The sequence below is a fragment of the Balaenoptera physalus genome (genome assembly GCF_965194825.1).
Source record: "Balaenoptera physalus genome assembly, chromosome: 14".
Taxonomy (NCBI): Eukaryota; Metazoa; Chordata; class Mammalia; order Artiodactyla; family Balaenopteridae; genus Balaenoptera; species Balaenoptera physalus.
In genome coordinates, this window is record NC_138893.1 from 39,226,174 (window position 1) to 39,253,248 (window position 27,075).

General features: G+C 44.3%; 1 protein-coding gene across 6 annotated transcripts in view; it reads right to left on the reverse strand.

Moving 5' to 3' along the window:
* CASP7 (caspase 7) overlaps positions 1-27,075 on the reverse strand; it is a 43,017-nt gene that overhangs the window by 13,771 nt on the left and 2,171 nt on the right. For all 6 annotated transcript variants that reach the window (XM_082424038.1, XM_082424039.1, XM_082424040.1 and 3 more), the window contains 5 exons: positions 22,617-22,726; positions 5,323-5,459; positions 4,732-4,860; positions 2,064-2,239; positions 1,576-1,705 (listed from right to left, as the gene is read on the reverse strand). In XM_082424038.1, coding sequence (XP_082280164.1) covers positions 1,576-1,705; positions 2,064-2,239; positions 4,732-4,860; positions 5,323-5,459; positions 22,617-22,726 — 682 coding nt within the window. The remainder of the gene's footprint in view (positions 1-1,575; positions 1,706-2,063; positions 2,240-4,731; positions 4,861-5,322; positions 5,460-22,616; positions 22,727-27,075) is intronic.

The window sequence follows — 27,075 nt, forward strand, 5'->3', positions numbered from 1 at the left end:
GCCACAATGCCCGGCACCTTGATCTCAACCTCCAGAACTGGGAGAAATGAATTTCTGCCCCCCAGTCTGTGGTCTTATGTTAGCGCAGCCAGAGCAGACTGACAGCCCCCTGTGGTCCAGCCTTTTGAGTTTTACCAACGCGCTGGGCCACCTGCCCCTGGGCACGCTGTCTGGTGAGCCATCTCTCCCTTCCTCCTGCTGTCTGGTTTTTCAAGACCCAGTGACAGCAGCTCTTTTTTCCGGAAGCCTCTCTCACCTGCCTCCCTAGAGTTCACCCTTCTTCCTTTAGTTCTGCTAGACCTGGCTCAGAGCACCTCCCACTTGAGTAACAGGTTGGTTTACACAGATACATGCTTCCATGACTCTGCCTCCCTCTCACGGGCAGGAGACCAGGTTTCTTTCTTCCACGCACAATCCTTAAGACTTGTGACGTTATCATTCTCACGAAACGCCATCTGTAGATCCCGCCAGCACTGGTTTTCCAAACACAATGGCCTATTTACTGTAACCAGTACCTCTGTATCAAGCACTTGACAAACTACTACTACAGCTGGGAGAATTCTAACTTAGTGATGGTTTTTACCCCAAACAAAGGAACTTCACTGAACTCACTCAGGCAGACCTGGAGCTTGGTTAATCATAAGGTGGCTTGCTTGCTACAGGCATTTCTGGTGTCTCTTAACAGGATGCCGTATAAAAGAATAAAAGAATCCTGGTCTGAGCTATAACTCTATTATGTACCCAAATCTCTATATGACCTTGGGCAGGTCACCTAAACTCACCCAAGCTCAATTTTTTCTTCTATCTGTAAAATTAGGACAGATGTAACACCTTTCCTAACTACCTACACAATTATTTCAGGGATGATTGAGGTAAAAGACATGAACAACACTCGGTAAATTGTAAAGTGCCAAAGAAATGTTTGTTCTTATAATTCCCAACAATGATAATAATAATCATAAATGAGAGAATTCGGCCTTCTTTGGAGAGAAAAGTGACTATGTCCCTGTGGTAGGCAGAATAATGGCCCCCAGAATAATGGCCCCCAGAGATGTTCATGCCCTTACTCCAGGGCCTGTGAATATGTTACCGGACACGGCGAAAAAGAGCTTTGCACACGTGATTGAGGTCAAGGAAACAAGATGGGGAAATTATTCTGGATTATCCAGATGGGACTAATCTAATCACAGGAGTCCTTAAAAGAGGGGAACCCTTCCCAGCTGTGGTCAGAAAGAGTGGTGTAAGGGTGGAGGGAGGGTCAGAGATGGGAGGTTGGTTTTGAAGCTGGAGGAAGGGGGCCACGGGCCAAGGAATGCAGGTGGTTCTAACATGCCGGGAAAGCAAGGACATGGATTTCCCACCCCCCGCTACAGTCTCCAGAAGGAACTGTAGCCCTGCCAACCCATTTTGGAATTCCATCCTCTGGAACTGTAAGGTAATACATTTGTGTGTGTTAAGCCACTATGTTTGTGCCAACTTATTGCTGCAGCAGTAAGAAGCTGACACAGCTGCAAGCCTTCATTTCGATGGTGGGATGGATGGCATGGTCTGGTTAGCAGACAATGGACGTGATACCTGGAACTGTGGAATAGGCGAAGAGAAAGTCGGCTTCAACTGGGATCTTATTTCGGGGGTTAGCATCTGTGTCACTGATAGGCCCCGAGTCGGCCTGGATCCCATCATCAAACTCTGTCCCCCGGCAAGCCTAAATATCAAAGCAGAGATCACTCCGTGAAGTTGGGAACAGGAACATGTGTGCTGTTCACTGCTGTGTCCCAGTGTTGTCTACGCTTGGCATGTACTAGCAACGCAACAATCTTCAAGATAATTTGATAATGTGTCAAATCAGTAAGCAGAGCAAATAAAAATATTGCAATGTCTTAAACTCTCATAATTTGTGATCGAATGCAATCTAAATGCAGAGGGCAAGCATTTAGAGGTAGAAAACTACAACCCAAATTTGCATACCCCAATAGAAACAGCATGTAGATTTGTAAAAAATGATACAATCCAAGTCATTGTGTAATCTTTTCCCATTTCTACGGACTTTGGAAAGGGATTACCTGAATGAAGAAGAGTTTGGGTTTCTCTAACAGGGTTTTGCATCGATCCCCCCTAAAATGGGCTGTCAAGTCCTTTATTGTTGTCTTGCCATCTGTTCCATAAATTAAATTTTCTTCTCCGTGGCTTAGTAAGATGCAGGCAAAGCAGGCTGAATTTCTGTGGTCCTCTTCAGAAGCTGCAAGTGATTTAAACATTGAAAAGTTAAAACCTAAGTCCTGTGGGACCTCAGAGGTAGTATTCCCTTCCAGCCTGGCAGCTGTTACTGACAGAGAGTGACGGGCAGATGGTGGAGGAGCCCCCCTGGAGAGAAGTTAGAGAGAGGGAGAATTCTAGAATTCTCACTCAGTCTGAAACCAGAACGAGGCTGCCTCATGAGGAAGAGAACCCCAAGGGTAGGAGGGCTTCAGGCAGCAGCTGGGAGACAGCATATGGGGTTGCTGAAGGGTGTGGCCTTTGTTAGGTCCGTGACACTGGGTGAGTTACTCAACCATTTTGTGCCTTGGTTTCCTTGTCTGTAAAATGGAGATAACAGTACCCATTAAATGAGTTGATATTTGTAAAGCAGACCACAAGAGTATTGGGCAAGTATTTGTTAAAGAAAATAAAACATACTAAGTGAAACAAGCCACTTAGTAAAGGAAAAATACTCTACGATTCCATGTATATGAGGCTCCTAGAGTAATCAGGTTCACAAAGGCAGAAAACAGAATGGTGGTTGCCAGGGGTTGCGGGGATGGGGAAATGCAGCGTTAGTGTGTAATGGGGACAGAGTTTCAGTTATGCAAGATGAAAAGAGTTCTTCTGGAGACGGGTGGTGATGGCTGCCAAACAATGTGAATGTACCCACTGCCACTGAACTGTACACTTAAAAGTCGTTAAGATGGTAACTTTTATGTTATGTGTAGTTTACCACAATTTAAAAAGTAAAAAATAAGATTACAAAAAAAAAAAAAAAAAAGAAAGAAAGAAAATGCTAGGTTGGCTGTCAATTTAGGATACTGAGGAGAGGAACCATAAACAATGTAATGGGTTGGCTCAGCTTGATTTCATCTAAGGTTCTGTGGTTCTAACTAACTAGCTAGCTAACTAACTAATTACTATAACCTATCCTTTCTTCTTCTCTTCTCTTCATCAATGATAAGGGAAGAATAAGATTTAGAATTTCTTAATTCCCTGGAGGTCCAGTGGTTAGGACTCCACACTCTCACTGCCGAGGGCCCGGGTTCAATCCCTGGTTGGGGAGTTAAAATCTCACAAGTTGTGCGGTGTGAGCAAAAAAAAAAAAAAAAAAAAAAAAAAGTAGTAAAGAATTTCTTGAGCACCTACTGCGGGCAGACAGTGATCTAGGTACTTTGCCAGAGTTATCTTATTTAATCCCTACAAGAGCCGCTTGAAGTAGGCCTCGTTTATCTTTATTTCACTGATAAAAAAAAATGGAATCTCGGAGAGGTCCTAGCACTTTGTCCTGTCAAGAAAAATCACCATGTTGCTATTCTGACAGGACAATAAATGAGACTTCTGTGATCCTGACACGCCCTGGACACGGGTGGAATAGCTCACTTTTCATAAGAAACTACAATTGGGACAAGCCCTTACATCTGTAGAGGCCATTACCCTTCTCAAATCACATTCACAATCTTTCCCTCAGCTAATGCTAACTGCGGCCCCAAGAAGCAGGAGGAGCTGGTATCATGATCCGCATTTCAGGAAAGCAAAAAACCAAGAAGGCACAGATGCCTTGCCTAGCTCGCCCAGCTGCTAGAACTTGGACTGGACCCCAAATCTGTACTCTTGACTTCCAGTCTGCTCTACCATGTGGCCTACCAGGGTACAGAAGGTGGGCTCTTAAGATTCCTGTTTGAAGAAATAAGGAAAAGATGCCTAGTTTTAAAAAATATAAGAGAGGGTACTTAAGAGAGAGTGTTATGGGGGGGGGGTCTCTTTTGTTTAGCTGCACAGCTAAGAAAAGCAGCGCTGATTGGAATTGTGTGCCTACCCTCTGCCCGTGGGTCACCATCTAATGAGTTGGGAGGCCATTACTTTCAATCATTTGCCCTAAATGCGAGAATATCCTAGGTGGCTTCCACTAGATGGTGTGGGGTAATAGAAAACGTAATTGTTATGGAATCGGAAGACCAAGGCTTGAGTTTTGGTTCTGCCCCTACTAACTATGCCTTCAGTATGGCCTTTATCCTCTCTAAAGCTCTGTCCCTATATTCATGAAACGGGCATGATAATATTGTTGGCCAACATGCAGGGGTTGTGTTAAAGATCTAAAGAAACAATTTTGTGAACATGTCATATAAAAAATAAGGTGTTGTGTATGGGGTTATTCTTCTCTCTCTGCCACCAGGGAAAAGTTTATACTTAAACCCTGTTCTGGACAGAAAGGTAGATTTGTTACTTCCCTAGGAATTAGCGTTTTGAAATTGAGACCATTCTGTAGATACAGAACCTATTTCTCTTGCTGTGATGTAAGCCGCTTTCATCTTTTTAGGGGGAGATCTAAGTTTCCAGAGAGACAGGTGCCCCAGAGACAGGTATGGAGTCACCCAGAGGAAGGAAGGGCTTCCCACGCTGAGAATTTCCCTCCTGCATGTGAAGGTGTCTTCCCCAGACCAGGTGGGGAGCAGGAAGAAGACTGAAGGAGGAAAGGCAGGAGTGCACCTTTTTTCAGCAGATCTTGCATCCTGGCACAAGAGCAGTCATTATAGACGGTCACATCAAAACCCAGGCTTCGGAAGCACTTGAAAAGAGCCTCAGCATCTTTGTCTGTTCCGTTGCGGACACCCATTCCTGTGGGAATCAAGCACCGAGTCCACGATGAGTGCCACGTGCTGGCACCATCAGGCCAGGTGCTCCGGTGTAAATGCTGCCAAGGTCACAATTTAGATGAGCGACTGAAATAAGAAGCAAACTCAAAGGAGAGGGTAACTCAGCCCACCCACAAAAGGTGAGCCTCGTCATGGTGACTCTCAGGCCCAGTCAGCCCAAACAGCCCGCCTTGATCCTCAGCCAAATCCCACATGTGGTCCAAATATTACATCCGCTAATGCACATGATGGGACTCTCAGACTGAAAGTTCCCAGTTTCCCCACATCCCTCTCTCCTGGACACTCGAATACCACCTGCGGAGGGGCTGTCTGCCACAGTAGGTGGGCACAGTGTCTTCCTGATGAACATCTGATACAAGTCTGAATGCAAGCTGAAGAAACTGGAAAGGAACAGGAGAGGTTAGCCCATGCCCAGAGCACCCACCTGTCACTCTGTCGAAGTTCTTGTTGTTTATGATGATGCATTTGCCCACCTTCTCAAAATTCATGTTATACTGATATGTAGGCACTCGGTCCCGGGGGTTCTTGGCCGATTTCCCTGAGTCATTTTTCTTCTTCTTACTGGGGAAATACAAAGCCAGTCAGGGGCTGTGGAAGATGTTTGGACAGGAATGACCACTTGTTTTTACTACTAGCATAAAAGGGGTGCCCAAGATTGCTGCAATGTCTGTGAAAAAGAAAAAGAGCTGGGGTGGACAGTTGGTTCTGTTTAATTGTCATGTTGAAAATGAACAGGATCTCCTGCTTAATTTCATTAGATGCTACAGAAATGCAAACTGAAATCATAATGTGATACCAGTACATTTCTCAGAATGGCTTCATTGTCTTGGTGACCACGTTCGGCACCTGGAATTATTATACGTTACTGGGGGAGCCCCCTTTGTACATCCCTCTGTGGAAAACTGGCAGAACCTACTAAAACTGAACTTAAACATATCCTATGACAGAGCTATTCCCCTCCTGGGTATATAGCTCAAAGGAGAGCAGACGTTTACCTAACGACAGAGCCACACATGTGCACAGCAGTACTATTTAAACAGCCCCAAACAGGAAATAATCCAAATGTCCATTTACAGTAGAATGGATAAATTGTGGAATATTCATGCAATGCAATACTATAGACAGGTAGACCTCAGAGATATTGTGGGTTCTGCAATAAGCAAATAACCCAATAAAGCAAGTCAGATGATCTTTTTGGTTTCCCAGTGCATATAAAAGTTATGTTTACACCATACTGTAGTCTCTTAAGTGTGTAATATGTCTAAAAAAACAATGTAGGTATATCTTTATTAAAAAATACTTCATTGCTAAAAAATGCTAACCATCATCTGACAACACAGGGTTGTCACAAGCCTTCAATTTGTAAAAAAACACATTATCTGTGACGCACAGTGAAGTGAGTGCAATAAAATATATGCCTACAATAATGAGAGTGAACAAACCATGACAACACAGAGCCGCACGGATGCATCTTAGACAGGTAATGCTGAGTGAAGGAACCCATACACAAAAGGGTACATAAGTGTGTGCACTGCTCTATGTAGATGTTATAATTTAATTAACACTTACATTAAAAGGGGAAAAAAGGAACAGCAACTTAAACAAGAAAGTAGGCCCCTTCCGATCTCCAGACACTGACTGTCCAGTTTTCTAAGAGTCGGGCACACAGGCACTGAGACTGAAATCTGCGGCATCGTTGACAGGGTAGAGGAAAAAAATGTCAAGTGTCAGCGGGGAGCTGCATTGCTAGTCGACCGTCTGAATGTAAGCTCCATGAGAGAAGAGATTTTTTTAATCTCTTTAGAAAAAGTGCAGAATCCCCAACACCTAGAACAACGCCTGGCATATGAGTTGCTCAATATTTGTTATAAACTACAGACCAATAGCCCTAATAAATACAGATGCAAAAATCCTTGATGAAATATCAGCAAGCCAATCCAGCAACCTATAAATAGGGTAATACACCATGACCAAGTGTGATTGATCCCAGGAACACAAGGTTGGTTTAACATCCAAAAATCAACCAATGTAATCCACTGTATGAACAGAATAAAGGACAAAAACCACATGATCAACTCAATTGGTGCAAAAAAGCATTTGACAAAATCCAACACCCTGCTATGATAAAAATGCTCACTAAACTAGGATTACAATGGAACTAACTCAGCCTGCAAAGGGCATCTATGAAAAACCCACTGCTAATATCATACTTGATGAAATAAAATTTATATTTTAAGGTGGGACAAAAAAAAATTAAACATAAAATTCTCTGTGTTTGTTTGGGCCTCCTCCCTCCCTCCCTAATGTGCAGTTTACCTCTGCACTACATGTTAACCAGAACTCCTCAAAGACAGGAGTGCCCGCTCAACTGTAACGATCAATATTTCTTCTTTCTTCGGATGCTAGCAATGTAACTTCTTAAAATGGCATTCTTTCCCAGTTCTGTAGGGGGTCATGGTGACTTGCTGCTGGCTTTGTATGTGCTTATCTGGACTATGTAACTTTGGTGAACTTTATGTGAAATATCAGGATGTCATTTTGAGGGACGATCCTATGTCTCGAAAATGAATATGACTGTGCCTTTGACTTCTAACAGGTGGAACAGTTCTCAGAGCCTTCTGAGAATATGCTTCCCGGGTTATAACCCTCGGTTTGGCTCAAATAAAATTCCCGTTTTCTTCTTGACTTGATAGTTAATTGAATTTTCATCGACATACTTAATGATGAAAGGCTGAATGCTTCCTGCCCTAAGATCAGGAACAAGTCAAATATGTCCACTCTTGCCACTTCCTACTAAATACTGTATGAGAGGTTTTAGTCAGGCAATGAAGTTAAAAACTGTCATTTGAGTGAATGAATCAGGTTTTATTTGCTCATTTTGCAGACATGGAAACTGAGGTCCACAGAGAGGCAGGGGGTTGTCCAAGGTCACCCAGCTAGTGATCGGCAAGGTGGGACCATCGCCCAGGCCTCCTCCTTCATGTCAGTGTTCTAGAGCCTTATGCTCTTGAGTATCTGTTAGAATGATTTGTCCACCATCCCCCCAAAGCTTCCTCAAAAGTTGGAAGAAGTAAAGTGAAAGTGAAAACTGAGCTTGTTCCCTGATGAATGTGGGTCCAAGGGTATTTTACTCTGAGTTTTCATTGAATGCTATCTGAGTTTCTCAGAATCTCTGAAAGGATGTGGCCTTTCCCCTTTCTCCTCCTACTTTGGTCCAGATTACAGGTTAGCTATGTTAAGTCGAAACTTCAGATTCCATATTGCTGTTTTCAACCTCAACATGACTTTATCCTCCACTTTTATAAGGCCAAATTTCTTCCGTCGTATCATTTTATTTCTAAAAGAGAAATGCCCTCAGTCTGGTCTCCTACCTTCTAAAGTCTCCCCTCTCAAAACATAGGCAGAACATTCTATGACATAAATCACAGCAAGATCCTTTTTGACCCACTTCCTAGAGAAATGGAAATAAAAACAAAAATAAACAAATGGGACCTAATGAAACTTAAAAGCTTTTGCACAGCAAAGGAAACCATAAACAAGATGAGAAGACAACCCTCAGAATGGGAGAAAATATTTGCAAATGAAGCAACTGACAAAGGATTAATCTCCAAAATTTACAAGCAGCTCATGCAGCTCAATATCAAAAAAACAAACAACCCAATCCAAAAATGGGCAGAAGACCTAAATAGACATTTCTCCAAAGAAGGTATACAGATTGCCAACAAACACATGAAAGAGTGCTCAACATCATTAATCATTAGAGAAATGCAAATCAAAACTACAATGAGGTATCACCTCACACCAGTCAGAATGGCCATCATCAAAAAAATCTAGAAACAATAAATGCTGGAGAGGGTGTGGAGAAAAGAGAACCCTCTTGCACTGTTGGTGGGAATGTAAATTGATACAGCCACTATGGAGAACAGTATGGAGGTTCCTTAAAAAACTAAAAATAGAACTACCATATGACCCAGCAATCCCACTACTGGGCATATATCCTGAGAAAACCATAATTCAAAAAGAGTCATGTACCACAATGTTCATTGCAGCTCTATTTACAATAGCCAGGACATGGAAGCAACCTAAATGTCCATCGACAGATGAATGGATAAAGAAGATGTGGCATATATATACAATGGAATATTACTCAGCCATAAAAAGAAACAAAATTGAGTTATTTGTAGTGAGGTGGATGGACCTAGAGTCTGTCATACGGAGTGAAGTAAGTCAGAAAGAGAAAAACACTCTGTCATACAGAGTGAGGTAAGTCAGAAAGATGTCGGTCTTCAACTGACATCTCTGAGGTAGGTGGAGGGGGCATAATCACACCCATTTTATAGGTAATAATAACAACAATTAGCGTTTGTCAGGGCTTATTATGGGCTGGGATCTTGATAAAATTCTCACCTGCATTTTGTCATTGGCTCCTGAGAGGACTTTAGCTAATTTAAGCCCACTCGAAGACCCTAACAAGAGGAGCATTACGTCTGGCAGGCTGGAGGTCAAGTTTATGCCCTTTATGAGAGAAAATTTCACTTCTGTCTTCTGCAATACAGACTATTTTAAAACAAACTGTACAATGATATCCAAATTATAAACAAGCTGTGAATTTTTTAGGCTGCCATAAGCCCAACTACAGCAGTGAGCATTTTTTATAAGAAAAACAGGCTCAGATATAACTTACACAAAAAAGAAAAGGACTCTGTTTCTATCAGAATAGAATTTGGAAAACTAACTGCTTAAAAAAAAGGAACACAAAAGTGTGTATATAAAGATATACACACTTTAAAGAAAACACTTTCCATGGTTATAAAAAATACCTTAAAAAGGAATATGAAATGTGATTCTTATCCCCAGTAAATATCTCAAGGGAGATAAGGAAAATTTCCCTTTCTTATCCTTCCCCTAAACTGAATTCTCATTTTTCAAAATGAACTTAATATCTGCTTCTTCTTTCTGGATTTGAGTCAGTCCATATTAATTTTTCCTTCTAACTCAAATAGCTTTTTGTTAAACTCAGGTCTTCCCAGACCAAAGATGTGTATCAGAGAGTGAATATCAACTTGATCCCATTGAGCTCATCTTCCTAAGAGGCACTGGCTTTGGGAAAACTCCATCTGTAGCTTAAGTCTGGGGAAGCAAACCCTGATGATTAGCTTAAAGCATGTAACGAGAGACAAATAAGAGGAAGAAATGATTGTCGAGAAGTCACCAGGGGAAAGGAGCCAGGAAAAAACCAGGTGGACTAAAGTCTATTGCCTATGGATAGATTCCGCAAGTAAAAGAGTCCAAGAGACTAGAGTCTACCACCTACTAGGTGTGAGGCTTTGGGGTCCCTTCTCCTGGGGATTATCTATCTCCCTTTCACCCCATTTTCCCTCTTGTGGGAGCAATGCCATCTCTTCCACTTTGCCAGCTGCTGTTGCCAGGCTGCTGCAGAGACATGAATTAAGTACAGCCTCACATATAGGAAGGGGGCTGATTCCTGAGAGGGGCTTACGTTAGGGAGCCCCAGTAGCTGATTCCGCAGGAACACAGGGCAATCGCTTTGCTTGAGTCTTTCTTTTGTGTGTGACCCCTAATACTATTTGGAAACACTTTTGGACTGACAAGTTCTCTTCCATTTTTTCCCCCTGGGGTTCCCATGTCCAGTTTTGAACCTTAATAGCAGGCCTCAATGAAAAGACCTGGTTGGCAGACCTAAGTTTATTCAGTTGCCACTCACTCCCATAATAACCAGCAGGGCAAGTATCAAGATCTAATTCGGCCTCTACTTCCTAGCTGGACTGTAAAAGGGAGGGTCTTGAATCTAAACCACACAGTATTGTTAAAATCATGAGGAAGCTCTCCCTATCCTGATGTGGGATGATTTGTAATAAGCAGTGTTAAGGGTGGAACAAAACAAAGGGGCAAAACAATGAGAACAGTGTGCTACGTGTCAGGAAAAATTCGTATCTTGCTTGTATTTGCATAAACAGACTCTTGCAGGATGATATAAAGGATAAATCCATGGATTCTGGGGCTGGACTGCCTGGGTTTGAAACCCTGCCCCACCACAGAGCTGAATGATCGTGGGCAAGTTACGTATTAACCTCTCTGGGCTTCAGCTTCCTCATTTGTAAAAAGGACAAAATTATAGCATCTGCCTCAGAGCTCGTAAAGAAGTTAATATTCACAAAGCACTTAGAACAGTGTGCGGCATGTAGTAAGTTGTACTGAATAAATAAACATCATTATTATTACTCATGTTATTTATTAAATAGCATCAAAAGTGGTTACCTGTGTTCTGGAGCCCAGAGCAGGACAGCAGGAAGGAGAAAGAATTTTGACTGTGTATCTCTTTTTCTATCTATGAATAAGTTAACTACTCAAAAGATTAAAATAAAAATTATTATTTAATAGTTAAAAATCACTTGCTGCAAGTGGATTTCAAGACCTGTTTTGAAAATTACTTTTTGGATTTTTTGGATTCATACTTTTTTGTGCGAATTGTTGAAAGGCGTCCCTGGACACCCCATTTTTCTGGTTTCCACTGTGATTTTACCCCTCTCCCTAGCCTTCTTCCTCTACGTGTCAATAGTAACAACAATAATCAATAAAGTTCTAATAAGTACCACTTTTTGAACACTTACCGCTTTACATATATTATCTCATGTAATCTTTACAACAACCCTGTGAGACATTAACTCCATATCTCATAGAAAAAGATTACATTAGCTCGTCCAAGATCACAAAGCTAGGCAGGGGTAGTGTCCAGGTTTATTCTGAGGTCTGACACCAAGTCCCTTCTCCAGGATTTCTCTGTTAAAATTCAGGTTCCCAGGCCTCACCCTAGACCCAGGGGATCAGAGCCAGGCCTGGGTATTGTCCTGGAGACGCTCATATCCTCTGAAGCCTGAGGGCCTCAGCACCAGCCTGTGTGCCCACTGCCTGGGCCCGCTTGGCCCTCACCTTTCACTGCAGTCTCCACTCTTGTTTCAAGCCCCTTCGTTACTTCCAGAGCCCATGGAAGCAGAGGTCCCTGCGGGCTAGTCCCTCTTCCTCCCGGGCAGGGTACAGAGTACCAGCTCGTCCCACCCTGTCAAACACCGCTCTCTATATAGCTGCAGCCTTTGGGCCCCTTAGCTCTTGGCTAGAAAGTCAAATGAGATATGCCTCGGGGAGTACAGCCTGTGGAAGGCGGCCCTGGGCAGCAGCGTGGTTATATTTAGGGTCATGTGTGGGATTTATGGCTCTCCACGAAACCCGCAAGGTCTCCCAGAGGTGACAGCCGAGCTGAACGTTAAACCGAAATTAACAGCACAACCAAAACGCTTCCAGGAAATGTCACGTTGCAAGCAATGCCATCCTTATTCTCCCTTGTTTGCACAATGTTTGGGTGAGTCCCCAGCACCGCCTTGGTGGCCCTGTAACTCACTATCAGCACAGTCGGGGGAGGTGAGCTCTGTGACCGAAGTGCTAGCAGCTCATAAAGAGTTACTGTTTGTTTGGAGATCAATGGTCAGAGCCAAGCAGATCATCAGATAAACGACTGCTGTTGGACAGAAGCAAGGCCCTCAAGGGCTCCAAAGAGATGGTGCTCATTAATCAGCCAACTGCAGAGAGATGGCAGTGGTCTGATCCACAGCTCAGCACCGCAGGTTCTCCAGGGGTGGGCGCCGGGGTGGGAATGAACAGGGTGATAAGAAGCTTTCAAGGATCCAGATTAGAAACTTCTTCAGCTGGCGATCCTCCCCCAAAGACAAGATTTTCTAAAAGTGGCTGTTCTTGTCATCCTGGGTTCATTTGGCCTTTTCTGCAGAAGACGCTAGCACACGTGAGAACTGCCGTTACACAGACCCCAACAGGTGGGCACCCGCACTTCGTTCAAGTTCAGATCAGTGGAAACCAGCCTTTCTCCTGAATCTGACAAACGGTACAAATGGTGGAGGAACCACGTAAGATGGTCCCTAAGTCACCAGGAACAAGTATCACTGATATATTTTTTAAATTTATTTTATTGAAGTATAGTTGATTTACAATGTTGTGTTAATTTCTGCTGTACAGCAAAGTGATTCAGTTACATGTATATATATACATTCTTTTTCATATTCTTTTCCATTATGGTTTCATCAAAGGATATTGAATACAGTTCCCTGTGCTATACAGTAGGGCCTTGTTGTTTCATTCATATTTTTTAACAGGGTTTTATGCTTTACAAAGTATGTTAATAACCATTACCCCCATTTGTTCTGCAAAGTACAAACGAGAGGTATGGGAAGATGTAACAAATAAAGGCTGGCCAGGGTATTTTTAAAGCCAGATTCTATCACTTCCCATTGTACCCTCGCCAGGACCCATTTTGTTCCCTCCCTTTGCTAATTTTGTGTTGATAATCTCAGTCTTTAACTTGACTTTTTTACATTCTGAACACATTGGCCAAGATTACTACACTGAGGAGAAACACAGGATTCTGGTTTTGGAACCTGCTGTTAAGTGCAAGGCTATGATAAACCAGACCAGTGAATTAAAAGGTCCAAATCCTCTTAAAAGCTCATGTGTTATATACAATTGGCTGCAGATTTTAAAACAACAAATCTGGCCACGAAATCACTGTGCTTGGTTAGGGCTGGACAAGCAAGGTCACAACAACTACAAAAGCCTGGTAGAAAGACTGACTTAGGAAGTGCATTCAAGTGTGCACTCAAATACAATGAGCAGTTAATTTACACAAGCAGGTTGGCTAACTATGGCGCTTCCTAACCATCCTTCATGTTTGCTGGTGTTGTATTTCCTCGCTCATATGTGCAAGGACCACTATCTTCATTTCCCAGATATGTTTTGGTAAGCTCAAATCTCTGCTAGGAACACAGATAATGCCAGCATTGATTATCAGGAAGGACCGAGATTATCCTAACTTCTCAGGTCGAGAGTCATTTTTTGGAACCTCAGATTTCGCAGTCATTTCAGCAAAATCAAGAGGCAAAGAATTACCACCAAGCTCTGATAGTTATTTATATAGAAAGACTTCCTTGAACAGTCTACAGTAACACATACCAGAAAACATTATAAGATAAAAATACTGTACCTACTATACAAAGAAGTGAAAAGCCTCAGAAAGTGCACGAAAAATTTTTACAATCCACTCTGGGTACAAGTATAATTTTCCCCATCACCAGAGTGAATAAATACAGGTTTTATCTTCTTACAGATCCCCCAGGCTGCTCGAAACGTGAATGACACCTTTCTATATTTGGAAGGGAATATAAGCACGCAAACTGGCTCCTATTTATTTTCTAAAGTGTCTCCATGAATAGGATTCCCAGTAGCTCTGTCTGTTTGCAGACATTCATCAGCATGAAAGTAAACACACCACCAGGCACACATTTCCCCAGGGCTGCCTCATTCGGAACTAGAGCTCTGGTTTTTGTAGCTGCTTTGTCTAAATATTTTTGGGATGATTCATTCATGGTTTCAGGATTTCAGTAGAGGGCATTCCCAGCAGTCCTGACATACCAAGGCACAGAACAAGACGGAGAGGAAGGGACAGAGTGAAGGTGGTACCTCATGTCTCCATCTGAAAGCAACCCCCTCTGCATCAGAACTAGGCTTCGCCCTGCGATGACCGGCAGCGAGTTTCCTTCTTCTCTGAAATAATAAAAACTCAACATGCTCGGGGCAGAAGATTGGCACAGTCCGCCCGGCCCTGAAGGCCTGTGACTGAATCAGCAGTGAACTGCACGCTGGAGTTTTCCACAGGACCATTCACACTGGGGCTGGGAAAGTCACACTGGCCTCCCCCTTCTCTGCTGACCGGCAGAAATGCCCAGGCTCCACGTGGCTGCATGCTCCCCACTCCAGGACAGCTCCCTAGAGAAAAAGCGACTTCCTAGGAACTTGGGGTCCCATGGGAAAAAACCCACATTTCCACAAAGATGCAGCCAATAGCACCATCTCTGAGAGGGAAAAACTGGAAACAATGGGGAAGTGGCTAAGCAGGGGACAGAGTATCAGGAGAATAAAATACTACACAGCTATTTAAAGTGATGAGCACGCAGATGTGGGCAACCCACCGAAGTGCCAAATCTACAAAAGGTGGCAAAACAGCACACATAGGAAGTGCAAAGTATGTAAAGTTATATGTGAGTGAGCAAAAATAGGAAGTGAGTTTGTGCTGAATCAGAGAGTTCAAATTCATTAGGTTATTTTTTTCCTTTTAAAGGTCCTCAAGGTAGTAATATAAGAATAAAATAAAAGACCACAGAGGCATACCAAATACTTTAATTTTCAAGTGAGGCATATAAACATTTTTCAAGGGTCTTGGATAAAGCGAATGACTCAGGAGTTACGACACTTTCCCATTTCACCCCTCCAAATGCAATGAGGAAGAGGTGGATGCATAAAAACCAAAATTATTAAGCAATGCTTTTCTCAATTTCCTGGTTCAAGGTCACAGTCAATGAAAGGTGTGGAGCTGATGAAGGGGAGTTATAACACCTGCACTCCTGGGAAACCTCCTAATCAGTTGCTATTCCTCAGGTTTGTGAAGGAGAAAAAACTGGCTTCGTACATTCTTCTCTGAAACTCAATTTGCAAAAGTACACTTACACTGGGAAACAAAGTCAGTTTAAAATAGGCTAAGGAGAAGAATTATCGGCCTCCACGTTTCCAACTTCCCCCTTAGAAAAAGAACAGAGACCTCTGGCAATAAAAATTGACAAATGACTCAAAGAAAAAAATCATTTGGGGGAAATAAAGGAATGAATTCTCTTTAAATAGCCTAGAATGAAGTGGGAGACACAGTGGTGTCTGTACTGTGGCTGCAAGCTCCAGAACTGCGAACAGCTCACACACTTCAGTCTTGATTCTTACACAACCACTTCATCTGTCTTCTTCACTTTCAGCTGAGCAGTATACAAACTCACCCTATCAGATGCAGGCCAGACAGAAAGCCCCAAGCACCAGCAAGCTTGGGCTTTGAACGTGCAAGGCCATAATGCACATTTCTTATTTGTGATTATGAGCTCCCTTGAGAAGCAACGGGGCTTATTTTCATAGTACTCTTCTATTACTGGACTTAATTCTACACTAACGGTGTTTTAAAAGTTCTATCACTATGGAAACCTGACATTTACCTCCCTTCCTCGCTTTTTCTGTTAATTTTAGAGCTTATTTTTTCCCCTCTAGAAAAGCAATAATCTAAAATAACTAGAGGTATTCTACACACGTAGAAGTCATGGCTTCAAAGATTTAGACCCCGTGACCATGGTTCAGAGGTGTGGCTCGCTGCTCCTGAAATGGGCACGTGGCCCTCTTTATCAGAAACCCCATCACTAGCCCTGTTGAAATGCTGTCTGTATACCATCTCTCAGCTGAAGTGAAGCAGAAAGGGAGCAGTTTCAATGAAGAATTAAATTTGCTGACCCACTTGGGTGGAAGAAAAAAACCACCCCACTGGTGGATTAATATGGTTGAATAGCTAGATGCCACTGCACCTGTGGGTGGCACTTGATGTAAGGGGCGGGGGGAAAATGGACCCCAAATTAGACCTGGGTCTTGGTCCTGTTGGGTGACTATGGATAGAGGACTTTACCTCTCTGGCCTTCACTTTCTTTGATCGTTACACAGAAGGGGAACTGGATAAATTACCTTTCAAGGAGTCTTCCGGTTTGAAATTATGATTCTATGATTTCTCCCTTATCAGGTAATTTAATTCTCACAAACAACCCAGTGGATAGGTATTCATATCCCTATCATGCAAATGAGGGAACTGAGGCTCAAAAGGTCAAAACACCTGCTCTAATTGTTCAACTAAAGAGTGGGACTCAGGGCCAGGATCTGAACCTAGGTTGTCCAACTCCACACCAGCACTGCTGTCATTTTAAGTGGTATCATGACTACTTCAAATATGGCATTAAATCTTTATTACTCTTTATATAAAAAGTTGGGAGACAGGCATCCAGTATTCTGGAGTCTGAATCTGAAGGCTTCCTTTACTGAAAAGTAAACTGCCTGGGTATGTTTTAACGTTCTTTTTCTCTTTAGGGGGCTCAGACCTGGCCTCTGCTTTTCCTTAATTAGGGACATAGTCCTTGGGATGAGCTGAGGTCTGCTTTCTTTGCTCTTTTCTCCAATTCCAAAGCATTGCTTCTTCTGAAACACTTCCCCTACCCGCCTCCAAATGAACAGGCAGGCCACCTGGATCTTTCTTATAATTACACAAATAACACTTTTAAAAAAAAAAAAATAGGGACCTGTTTACATATAACACAATTGGTGGAGAAACTCAAGTTGCAGCCCAGGAGAAAGAAGAATTACAACCAAGTGGCATTTATGAAACACGCTCCAGGAGGACAAAGGTCAGAACACAAAGATGATACACAGGAGAAAGCTCATGGGATCTGAGCCTGTGCTTCAAAAGTAGGGAGCTTATCAAGCTTTGAAAACAAGCCTTTTCTCCTGCCCTCTTCACCAGGGAACTGGAAGGATAAATACACCCCCCACCCCCCCACGGCAGGGACACCAGGGGCTCCACCAAGGCTCTGGGGAAATTTGAGAGCATGTGCAATCTGTTTGCTACTTTGTTTTTTATTTCCTTTAACAGTGACCTTGAGCAGAACTCAGGAAGGAGCCTCTGATTTCACAGCTGAAGTGTTCCTGGAAGGGGGACATCTTCCAGGCTACTGGGCAGGGCTTGGTCTTACACGTGCAATGGCTCTCAGTGGTGCCACCAGGATCAAACTCAGCCCGTCCAAGGGCTCTACCCACTTTCCCAGACCTGTGCCGTGGGGCCTGGCCATCATTATCACCACGGCTCTGGCCCCGGCAGGCAGGCTCTTCTAGTGCCCTGATAACCCCACTGCCTTTTCTCTGACAAGTCCCAACTCCTCCAGGCCCGCCCTCATCCTTCCTCTCCCAGCCTCCCACAGCTCCCAATACTCTACAATTCTGCAATCAGTTACTTCCTGTTGTTAGCTATTTTCTATACCCGTGCCTAGATATTCACTAAGAACTTGAGTTTCTATCCAGGGCAGGGACCACATCGTTGACTTGCATGACAGGTAACCAGGGCCAGGATCTAGGGTTACCTTTACATCAAGACGGATCCCTCTTCAAGTTCGCAGATGACAGGATGCCTTGTTCATCAACTACGGCTCATAATGAACACAGACTGTGCACACACAGTTGGCCCTTCGTATCCGAGGAGATTGGTTCCAGGACCCTTGAGGATACCAAAATCCTCGGATGCTCAAGTCCCGTATTTCAAATGGAGTAGTATTTGCATATAACATATGCACATCCTCCCTTATACCTTAAATTATCTCTAGTTTACTTATAATCCCTAAAACAATGTAAATACTATGTAAATAGTTGCTGGCACTCAGCAAATTCAAGTTTTGCTTTTTGGAACTTTCTGGAATTTCCACTCCCAATATTTTTGGTCCACAGTTGGTTAGATCCACGGATGCGGATCAGAGGGCAGACAGTACTTATTTCTTCTAAGTCATTATTTTTTAAGTCCAAGTACTTTACTAATGTAAAATTTACATTCTCAATATTTTTCCTTTGTGGTTTTCTGTGTTTTTTCAAATGTTCTCCAATAATCAGATAAGTAGAAGATATTTCAATCAATTTTTTTTTTTTTTAAGAAAAGTGAATTAAGGAACCGCCTGGTTTATTCAGGGCCCAGCAAAATGGAAATAAAATGATGTTGTCATGCCATCTAGTGGCACTGACACAAAACAGCCAAGACAAGTGTGAGGGTTTGGGACCACCTGAGTCCCGTCCAGGCTTTTGGGGGGAAAAGAGGCGTCTTTTCGTTTCCCAGAATCCTTGAGGTTTCCAGAGGAGGGTGAGGGTCCTCGACTAGAGACGGATGGGGGTGCTACTGCCCCCTCCACTGCCTTACCTCCCTGCAATTCTGATGCTTAGAGAAGGGAACTGGGGATGGGATGGGAGGGGGAAGGTGCCTGCCGTCAGCTGCAGGGAGCAGCCACTGATGTTCCCCCAGGCTGCACCCACACCTCTGAAGTGTGGGAAGCAAAGTTCCCCACGCACCACAGCGGGGGCCATGGGCGGGGCTACTGCACACCTGCCAGATTTGCAGGAAACAACCAGCATCTAGTGCTGTGTTCAGGTTGCCCCAGTGAGTCACAGGTAACAATCCCAGTTAGAATCCTTAAGGCACAGAGGGTACGTGCGGGGTGTCCATGGGTCAGGTGTGATAAGGGACACTCCCTCTTTGCTTCAGATCACCCTGTTTTAATCACACTTAGAGTCTCACCCCATCATATACAAGGTCCCTGACGCCAGCCAAGTTTCTCAAGAGGTCTCAGTCAGCAAAGCCGAGGCAGCAGGCACGATCAGGGGAACACTGAGAGGCAGCAAATGCTGGTGCAGTTCTGTCACTGTGACACTAGAAATATACACGGCTTTCCCTCTTTGCTGAGCAAGGGGGCTCAGTGGGCACGAGCCGCCTTCAACTATTCCCAGGGGTGCAGGTGCCACTTGCCTCTTCGTCCCTCCCTTCTTCGGCCCTCTCCTTCCACTTGGTCAAAGTCTGGTGGCTTCTACCTCCCAGGCACCTCTGGAAGCCCTGGTCCCGCTCCATCTACACCATCCACTCTGGCCTGGGGAGCAGCAATGGACTCCTAACTCACGTCCCCTCACCACAAACCCCTCCTCAGGGCACTCCCCTCCATGCTGCAGCTCGAGTGGTCTTGTGGGTTTCCGTAGGTGTAATCGATCAAGTCACTCTACAGCTAAAACCCTTTAGTGACTTAGCCGTCCTTAGGATTGATTCCAAATCCTTTACGTGACCTGCAGACAGGTCCTGCTAAAATCTGGCTCAGCCCATCTCCCCTTGTCTCTGCTCTGTCCCCTCCGGGGGTCATCACACCGCAGTTACTGGCTCCATGTCTGCCTTCCCCACCAGAATGTGAGTGCAGCAAGGGCCACGTTGACCTCGCTGTTCTTGCTCCTGGCTGCAGCGCCAGGGCCACACACAGGACCAGGTACACAAAGGCGGCAACAGAGACTGGTGGTCGAGAGCTTGGTTTTGAGAGGCAGGTGAATACAGGTTCAAATCCTGGTTCTGCCACTAATCAACCATGGGATTTGGGGCAAAGGACTTGAGTTCTCTCTGTCACGCCGCAAGTATTTAATGAATAAACGAAATAATGGATGTGACCAAAAATGGCATCTCAAGTGATTAATTTTAAAGCCAATGATAACTTTACTAGATGAAAGGACCTTCTATCCTGCTGAAGTTAAAAAAAAAAGGAAGGAAAAATCTAAATTTTACGGGTATGTCGCAAATCCTGATTGAATTTTATTTGCATTGATTGCCTATTTGGTAGACGGTCCGTGTACAACCTAACACATGGGTACGAGTCAGATGCCTAGAGAAGGCAAAGAAAATAAACAACTAACACTTCACAACCTAGATGAATAAGGCATTAAATTGACATTTATTGTAGTTCAAATACATTTAATAATTCAACAATCGTGTCTTGCAATTCATAAAACTAAAATAAGCAGTTTATTGGAATTTAAAATGCAGTTAAAATGGAATTTAATTTAAATATTTTGTAAGTATTTCATTTAAATATTCACTGTTTATTTTCATAATATGTAGCTTGACATCAATATCAGCCACACTATAAAAAAAGGTATAGTGGACCAGAATACAGAAGATTATCCAGGCTTATTTACTTTTCCAAAGAACTTAAGGGGGTAAAAAAAACCCACATCACAGACCACACCTATTTTTGCAAAATGATGGGTCTTTAAGGCAGTGGTCTCCAACCAGGGTACTCAGAGATTTTCCAAGGGGTGCAGACAAGACAATTTTAAGTGAATGAATTGCCAGATCCTCAATTTCCATTTGTATTTTTCCTAAAACTGGTCTGCCTGAATATGATACCACCTCCCCTTTCCCAGTTTCCCATCTCCCACTAGAGAGGAGAAGGGTGGACTTCTCACCCACCCTGAAATCTTAGATGACTTAGAAACTGCCGCATCAGCTAAGACTTATGAAATGGCTGTTATACAATTCCTGTTTCTCTTTCACTTAGAGGCAACCTGCTTAACCTGAATACTCAGAGAGATGGGAAAAGTGAAATATTACTACATCCTCTGCAACTATTTTGAGGGAGTGTGTAGTTTTACATTATTTGGGGGGTATGTGAGCAAAAACATTGGAAGGCCACTGCTCTAAAGGGTTTGCACTGGGGAGTGGCTTAGCCTGGACCACTTGAACTCATGGCTTTGAAAAGTTTTCAGTAATTGGAGCTGTATTTTCTGGTCATCTCATCAGATATCTTTGACCCTCAATGGCAACCAGTGCCAACGGAACTTGGATCCAGGATGCCGAGGCCTTCCCACTTCTCTGAGTCATGTCTGGGATGACATGACCAAAGGATCTCTGTGGGATGTTGCAGGGAGCCAGAATGCCCCTCATCACCAGCTCTTACCCTCCCGAACACAGCTTGGAAGCACTCCCTAACCTCACCCTTTATCCCCCTCGCTGTCCCTCTGCCGTGGGGCTTGGTTTAGGAGCTACGGAGAAGTCTGATGCTCTGACGCACAGACCACTCCTGCCTCTTTGCCAGGGAATACCACTCACTGCCCCTCCATGACCAAGGTTAAGGAGGGGAGGGAAGGGGCTCCTCCACGTCCCTGCAGCCCTACTTTTATTTATTTTTTTTTTTTAAACTTTTATTTTTTTTTTTAAATTTTTATTTATTTATTTATTTTTAATTTATGGCTATGTTGGGTCTTCGTTTCTGTGCGAGGGCTTTCACTAGTTGTGGCAAGTGGGGGTCACTCTTCATCGCTGTGCGCGGGCCTCTCACTATCGCGGCCTCTCTTGTTGCGGAGCACAGGCTCCAGACACGCAGGCTCAGTAATTGTGGCTCACGGGCCCAGCCGCTCCGCGGCATGTGGGATCCTCCCAGACCAGGGCTCGAACCCGTGTTCCCTGCATTAGCAGGCAGATTCTCAACCACTGCGCCACCAGGGAAGCCCCCTACTTTTAAATAGAAAGCACGGCAGAGCTGTTAAGGGAGTGGTGCTGGTACCGTTTGGGTTCTAATCTCAGCTCTACCATTTATTAACTGCCACCAGAAAGGCAGGCTACTAATCCTCTTAATGCCTCAGTTTAGCTACCTGTTAAATGACGGTAAGAGTAGAACCATCTCCTGGGATTGTGAGGGCTACATGCAACACTGAGCTGGCATACAGAAGCTTAACAAATGAAGCTGTTATGATTGTTATTAAATGTAAAGTTTAGAACTTCAAAAGTGAACTCCAAAAAGGAAAAGGTAGGAATCGGCAGAGTGCCACCCTACCACTTCCCATGCCATGGCCCTCAGTTCTGCCTTTCAGCCAAGCCTGGTCCCACTGGCGGCAGCAGCCCATGCTCTGCCCCGAAGGAGGCTAGCGGCAAATCACCTCTGACGGGGACAGCCCCTCACTCCTGGGCAGCTGCCACCGCGGCAGGAGACCCCCAGAGCCTGGCTCCCCCATACCTGGGCTTGCCCTGGGGACAGGGGAGTGCACAGGGGGACCCCAGTGTTGTCACACACAGCTGGCAGGATTCTGTGCAAATCTCCCACGCACAGCACAGACCTCCTTCCCTGAAGGCCCGCTGCCGCATGGGTGGGTGGAGAGGGCAGAGGCGTGGTAGGCTGAAGTGGCCCAGGGTCCCTCTTTAACTCAGCAAGGAAGGAAACTTACCTGAAGAGTGATGGGACAAAAGAGGACCGGTCTGGCTTCGCATCAACTGTGTCATCGCTTGCTGAGTCCCCAGCCCCCTGCTCCACAATATGCTCTTGACTGTCTGCCATCTGGAAGGAAAAAAACCAACCAGAAAATTGGTACCCAGTGGCATCCCTGGCCTCATGATATTTTTAAATAACACTCATTCAGTGACGCAGCTTTTAATTAAGCCTGGAGATGACCAGTACTGCATATCTGGGCTCCAGGGCTGCTGTACCAACAACTCATTCAAATGCTCGAGTGCCAGCTCCGTTTCAGGCCTCGTTCCAGAGACTGGATACACAGTGGCAAAGAAAGCAAAGTCCTTGCCCCTCTGGGAGCTTCTGATCCAGCATTCACGATTTTCTTAAATGTTCACTGCTTATGAGAAGCTGTGGAAGGTTCGTCAAAGTCTGTAACAACAAGAAACTCCCCCTAGATTCCTGACAGGTTATAAGATGCTCATCCTTTGCCCGACATCACTCAAACCCAGTTAAAAAACAGCAGCGACCTGGAGTATAAAGTTCTCTTTCTATTTCAGATGGTTTTACACGGTTCTACCAGAGTAGATTTCCATCAAATTATTTTCCTGCTCAAGAATCTTCATGAGATCCCTACAATCTAAAAGTTCAAACCTTAAACTGAACTCCTTGGATCTTAAGGGTCTTCATTATCTAGTACTGCAGTCGATGACAAACTATGGCCCACCACCTGTTTTTTTGTTTGTTTGGTTTTTCTTTGAATTTTATTTGTTCTTCCTTTTTCTAATTTTATAAGGTTGAAGCTGAATTTACTGATTTGTGACCTTACTTCTTTCCTACATACAGGTGCTCAGTGCTAAAAATTTCACTCTAAGTACTCACCACCTGTTTTTGTAAATAAAGTTGGAACATAGCCACGCCCATTCATTTACATGCTGTCTGTGGCTACTTTCCCACCACAACCAGAGTTGAGTAATTGTGACAGAGGTCATGTGGCCTAAAAAGCCCAAAATATTTACTACCTGGCCTTTTACAAAAACGGTTTGCCAACCCCTGATCTAGGATTAACTGCCAGCCAGTCGGATCCCCTACTCACCTTCTACTTCCCTTACTTTAAGTAGTAAAAATAGCAATAATAAGAATAGAAACTCACACTTATTATTTGCTGTGCTAATTGTTTCATAAGCATTATCTTATTTAACACTCCCCCAAATGCTGTTAGATCAGCCCTATGATCACTGCCTTTTGACAGATGAGAAAGCTGCAGTTAGAAAAGGTTAGTAACTAGTCCCAGGCTAAGTAACTAGTAAACTAGACTTGGATCTGAAGCCGGCAAACAAGCACTCAGAACCCACCCCTCACCACCACACCATTCGGCCTCCCAGCCTCCTAGCATCCTTGGGCCCACTATGCTCATTTCAGCCTCCATCAGGGCTTCTGGTTCTCCCTTTCTGGTAGTCACCACCCAAATGTTTGCTGGACAGGCCATCTTTGCCCAGCTGGCTAGTTCTCAACCTTTAGAATTCAGTTTAATGGCACCTTTGCAGGAGGTCCTCCTGGATTACACCTACCTCACCAACTCCCTCCCTTCCCCCAGTCCCTCTACAGCCCTTCTATTTATCTTGTTTACTTGCACTCTACTTATTGCTTGGTTCAAACACGACAATGTAAGTTCATCATGGCAGAGGCCCCTGGCACACAAAAAGTATTTGCTAGATCGGGCTTCCCTGGTGGTGCAGTGGTTAAGAATCTGCAGGCTAATGCAGGGGACAGGGGTTCGAGCCCTGGTCCGGGAAGATCCCACATGCCACGGAGCAACTATGCCCGTACGCCACAACCACTGAGCCCGCGTGCCACATCCATTGAAGCCTGCGCGCCTAGAGCCCGTGCTCCGCAACAAGAGAAGCCACCGCAATGAGAAGCCTGCACACCGCAAGGAAGAGTAGCCCCCCCTCGCCGCAACTAGAGAAAGCCCGCACGCAGCAATGAAGACCCAACTCAAGCAAAAGTAAAAATAAATAAAATAAATTTATTAAAAAAGGTATTTGCTAGATAAATATTAATTGAATGGGAAGCTGGAAGAAACAAACGCCCTGAGGGAAGAGAATTAGCTAAGTGACACAGCTGGTCAGAAGCAGAGCCTTGAGTCGTTTCTCCTAAACCAAGTCCTGTGTCCTTTCCCGTAAAGGGACTGGCCTTCAGTAACAAAGGGAAACCTCTCCAGACTCTAATTCCTGCCCATCTCTATCTCTGAGCAATCGCACAGTGGGCCAGGTTGGCAGCTGCAGGTCTGTGTTCCCGTCAGGCTCACCCAGGGATGTTTTCACACCGCTGGAAAACAAGATGGCATCTATCTCACAGAATACCCGTGCCCCAGAGCACAAGCAATGACTCTTGGAGGTGGGCAGAAGGAATCCAACTGGGGGGAGGTATCCAAGATGGCAAAATGCCAACCTTGTGTCCTTGAGCCCCGAGAGGCATTATCATGTCACCTTGCAGCTTACTTAGGGGTGAGCTGGGCAGTGAGGAGAGAAGTGAGAGGAAGGGCGAATCCTGCAGCCGGATCTTTACAAAGACAATGAGAAGTCCGATGGCTATCTTGTTCCTCAACACATCGTGAACCTCCCATCATAGCCACCAACCTGTTTCCAGTTGTGAGGCAGTAAGATTTTTCTGATTAGAACCCAAAATGTTTCTTGAAAACAGAGATAACCCATCCCCAAAGGAGATGAGCGTTAAGTCCACGCATGCAGAAAACACTCAGTCATTTTTATTTCATTTCCTTTATACAGACTTAGTTACTTTTCACTGTGGATTGTTATTAGCAAAGCACGGAAGTATTTTCAAAATTAACAAGTTAATATTATACAAAATCCACCAGAAAAAGACACTAAATTCGACATGTGGTGTTGAAACCTTGAGTCTTTTGCTAAGGCTAATCTTAAAGACTGAATCTAGGAAGTATGATGATATAACAATGTGACCATTATATATAGATAAAATTTCCTGGAAGTCCAAGGCACCAGGTGTGTGCTAGGAGCCAGGGATACACCTGACCTGGTCCTGCCTTGTTGAGAGATGGGCACTGATAAACAGCACAAATGTTGACGGACAACCGTGATCAGTGCCATGAGGTTGAACAACTTGTGGCCACAGTAGGGGACCTGACCTAGCCCCAGAGGAATTAGGGAGGGTTCTCAGGGGAGGAAATGTTTGACCTGAGGTCTGAGAAGGGGAAGCAGAGAGGGTGGAAGTGAGGGAGACACAGGGAACTGCATGTCCGTTAAACACCTGACATGCTCCATCGACGGAGGGGCTCAGCTTGAATCCCGCATCCCTCCCAGATTTTTGGAGGGAGCTTTGGACTTAGCGACAGGCTGATTTCTATGGCTCAGTGGTGGGAGGATCTCCAGAACTTTCTCTGCAAACACTAGGCCAGAAGGGTCTTCTGTGTGAAACCTACAGCATCTTTCTGGGTTGGGGCTGTTTACCGTCTAGGAGGGCAGCAAGAGTCCCTTCTAACAAGTTGCCAGAGTGTGCGTCTAAAACGAGGCAGTGCTAGGGCTTTACTGTTAAATCTGTAAGGCTAAACATTCAGTGACTTTCTTATTCCTATGAGACTGGGCTTCATTTCTGGGTGAAATCAAGTTCACCCAGAATGAGAGTGGTGACCGAGTGGGGAGCCTGACCTTGGTCACATCATACCAGTCAAGCCAAGACTTGGTGTTGACCTTTTATTTCTGCTTATCTTCACAGCCCAAGACATTTCAGGCCTATCTCAGTCTGCTCTACTTGGAGAGGGCATGCCTGGCGTTATTTTCTTGTATTCGTCCCCTCTGTAACGCTTCAGGCTGCAAAGAGCAGTCATCCATTCAAGGGAATATTGCTTATTCAATTGTTTCAATTGTTAAAAACATCTATCTTCTCTTCAAATAAATGAATATATAATACACATGAAGCATTAACAGTGTCAGGCACTCTCTGTAAGCACTCTGCTGATTATTATTATTACTCTTACTATTGTCCACTAGGACTCTTATTTGTAGATTATCTTAATCATCCTTTTATAGTTCCAGTTATAGAAAAGTGCCAGGTACATGGTAGGCACTCAAAATTTCTTTATAAATGTCACAACTGAAATGTACTTAAAAATTTTTAATCCTTCAGGACCCCGAATAAATTGTTGATATGGGACAGACCACAGAACCAAAGGGACCTAGGAGGGCGGTTGAGAACCCAGTTATGGTGAACCACAGACCAGGGGTTTAAATCAGCGCCTCCAGGGGTTTACATCAACCTCTCCTGAGTTTCGTCATCTGTAAAATGGGAAAATGGTGATGCCTAAGTCACACGTGGCTATGAGGATGAATGGAGCAATGCATGTAAAATGCTAAGCATGGTGTCTAAATGTTCAGTAAGTAGTCCCTGTTATCACCACTGCCCACAGAACTCAAGAC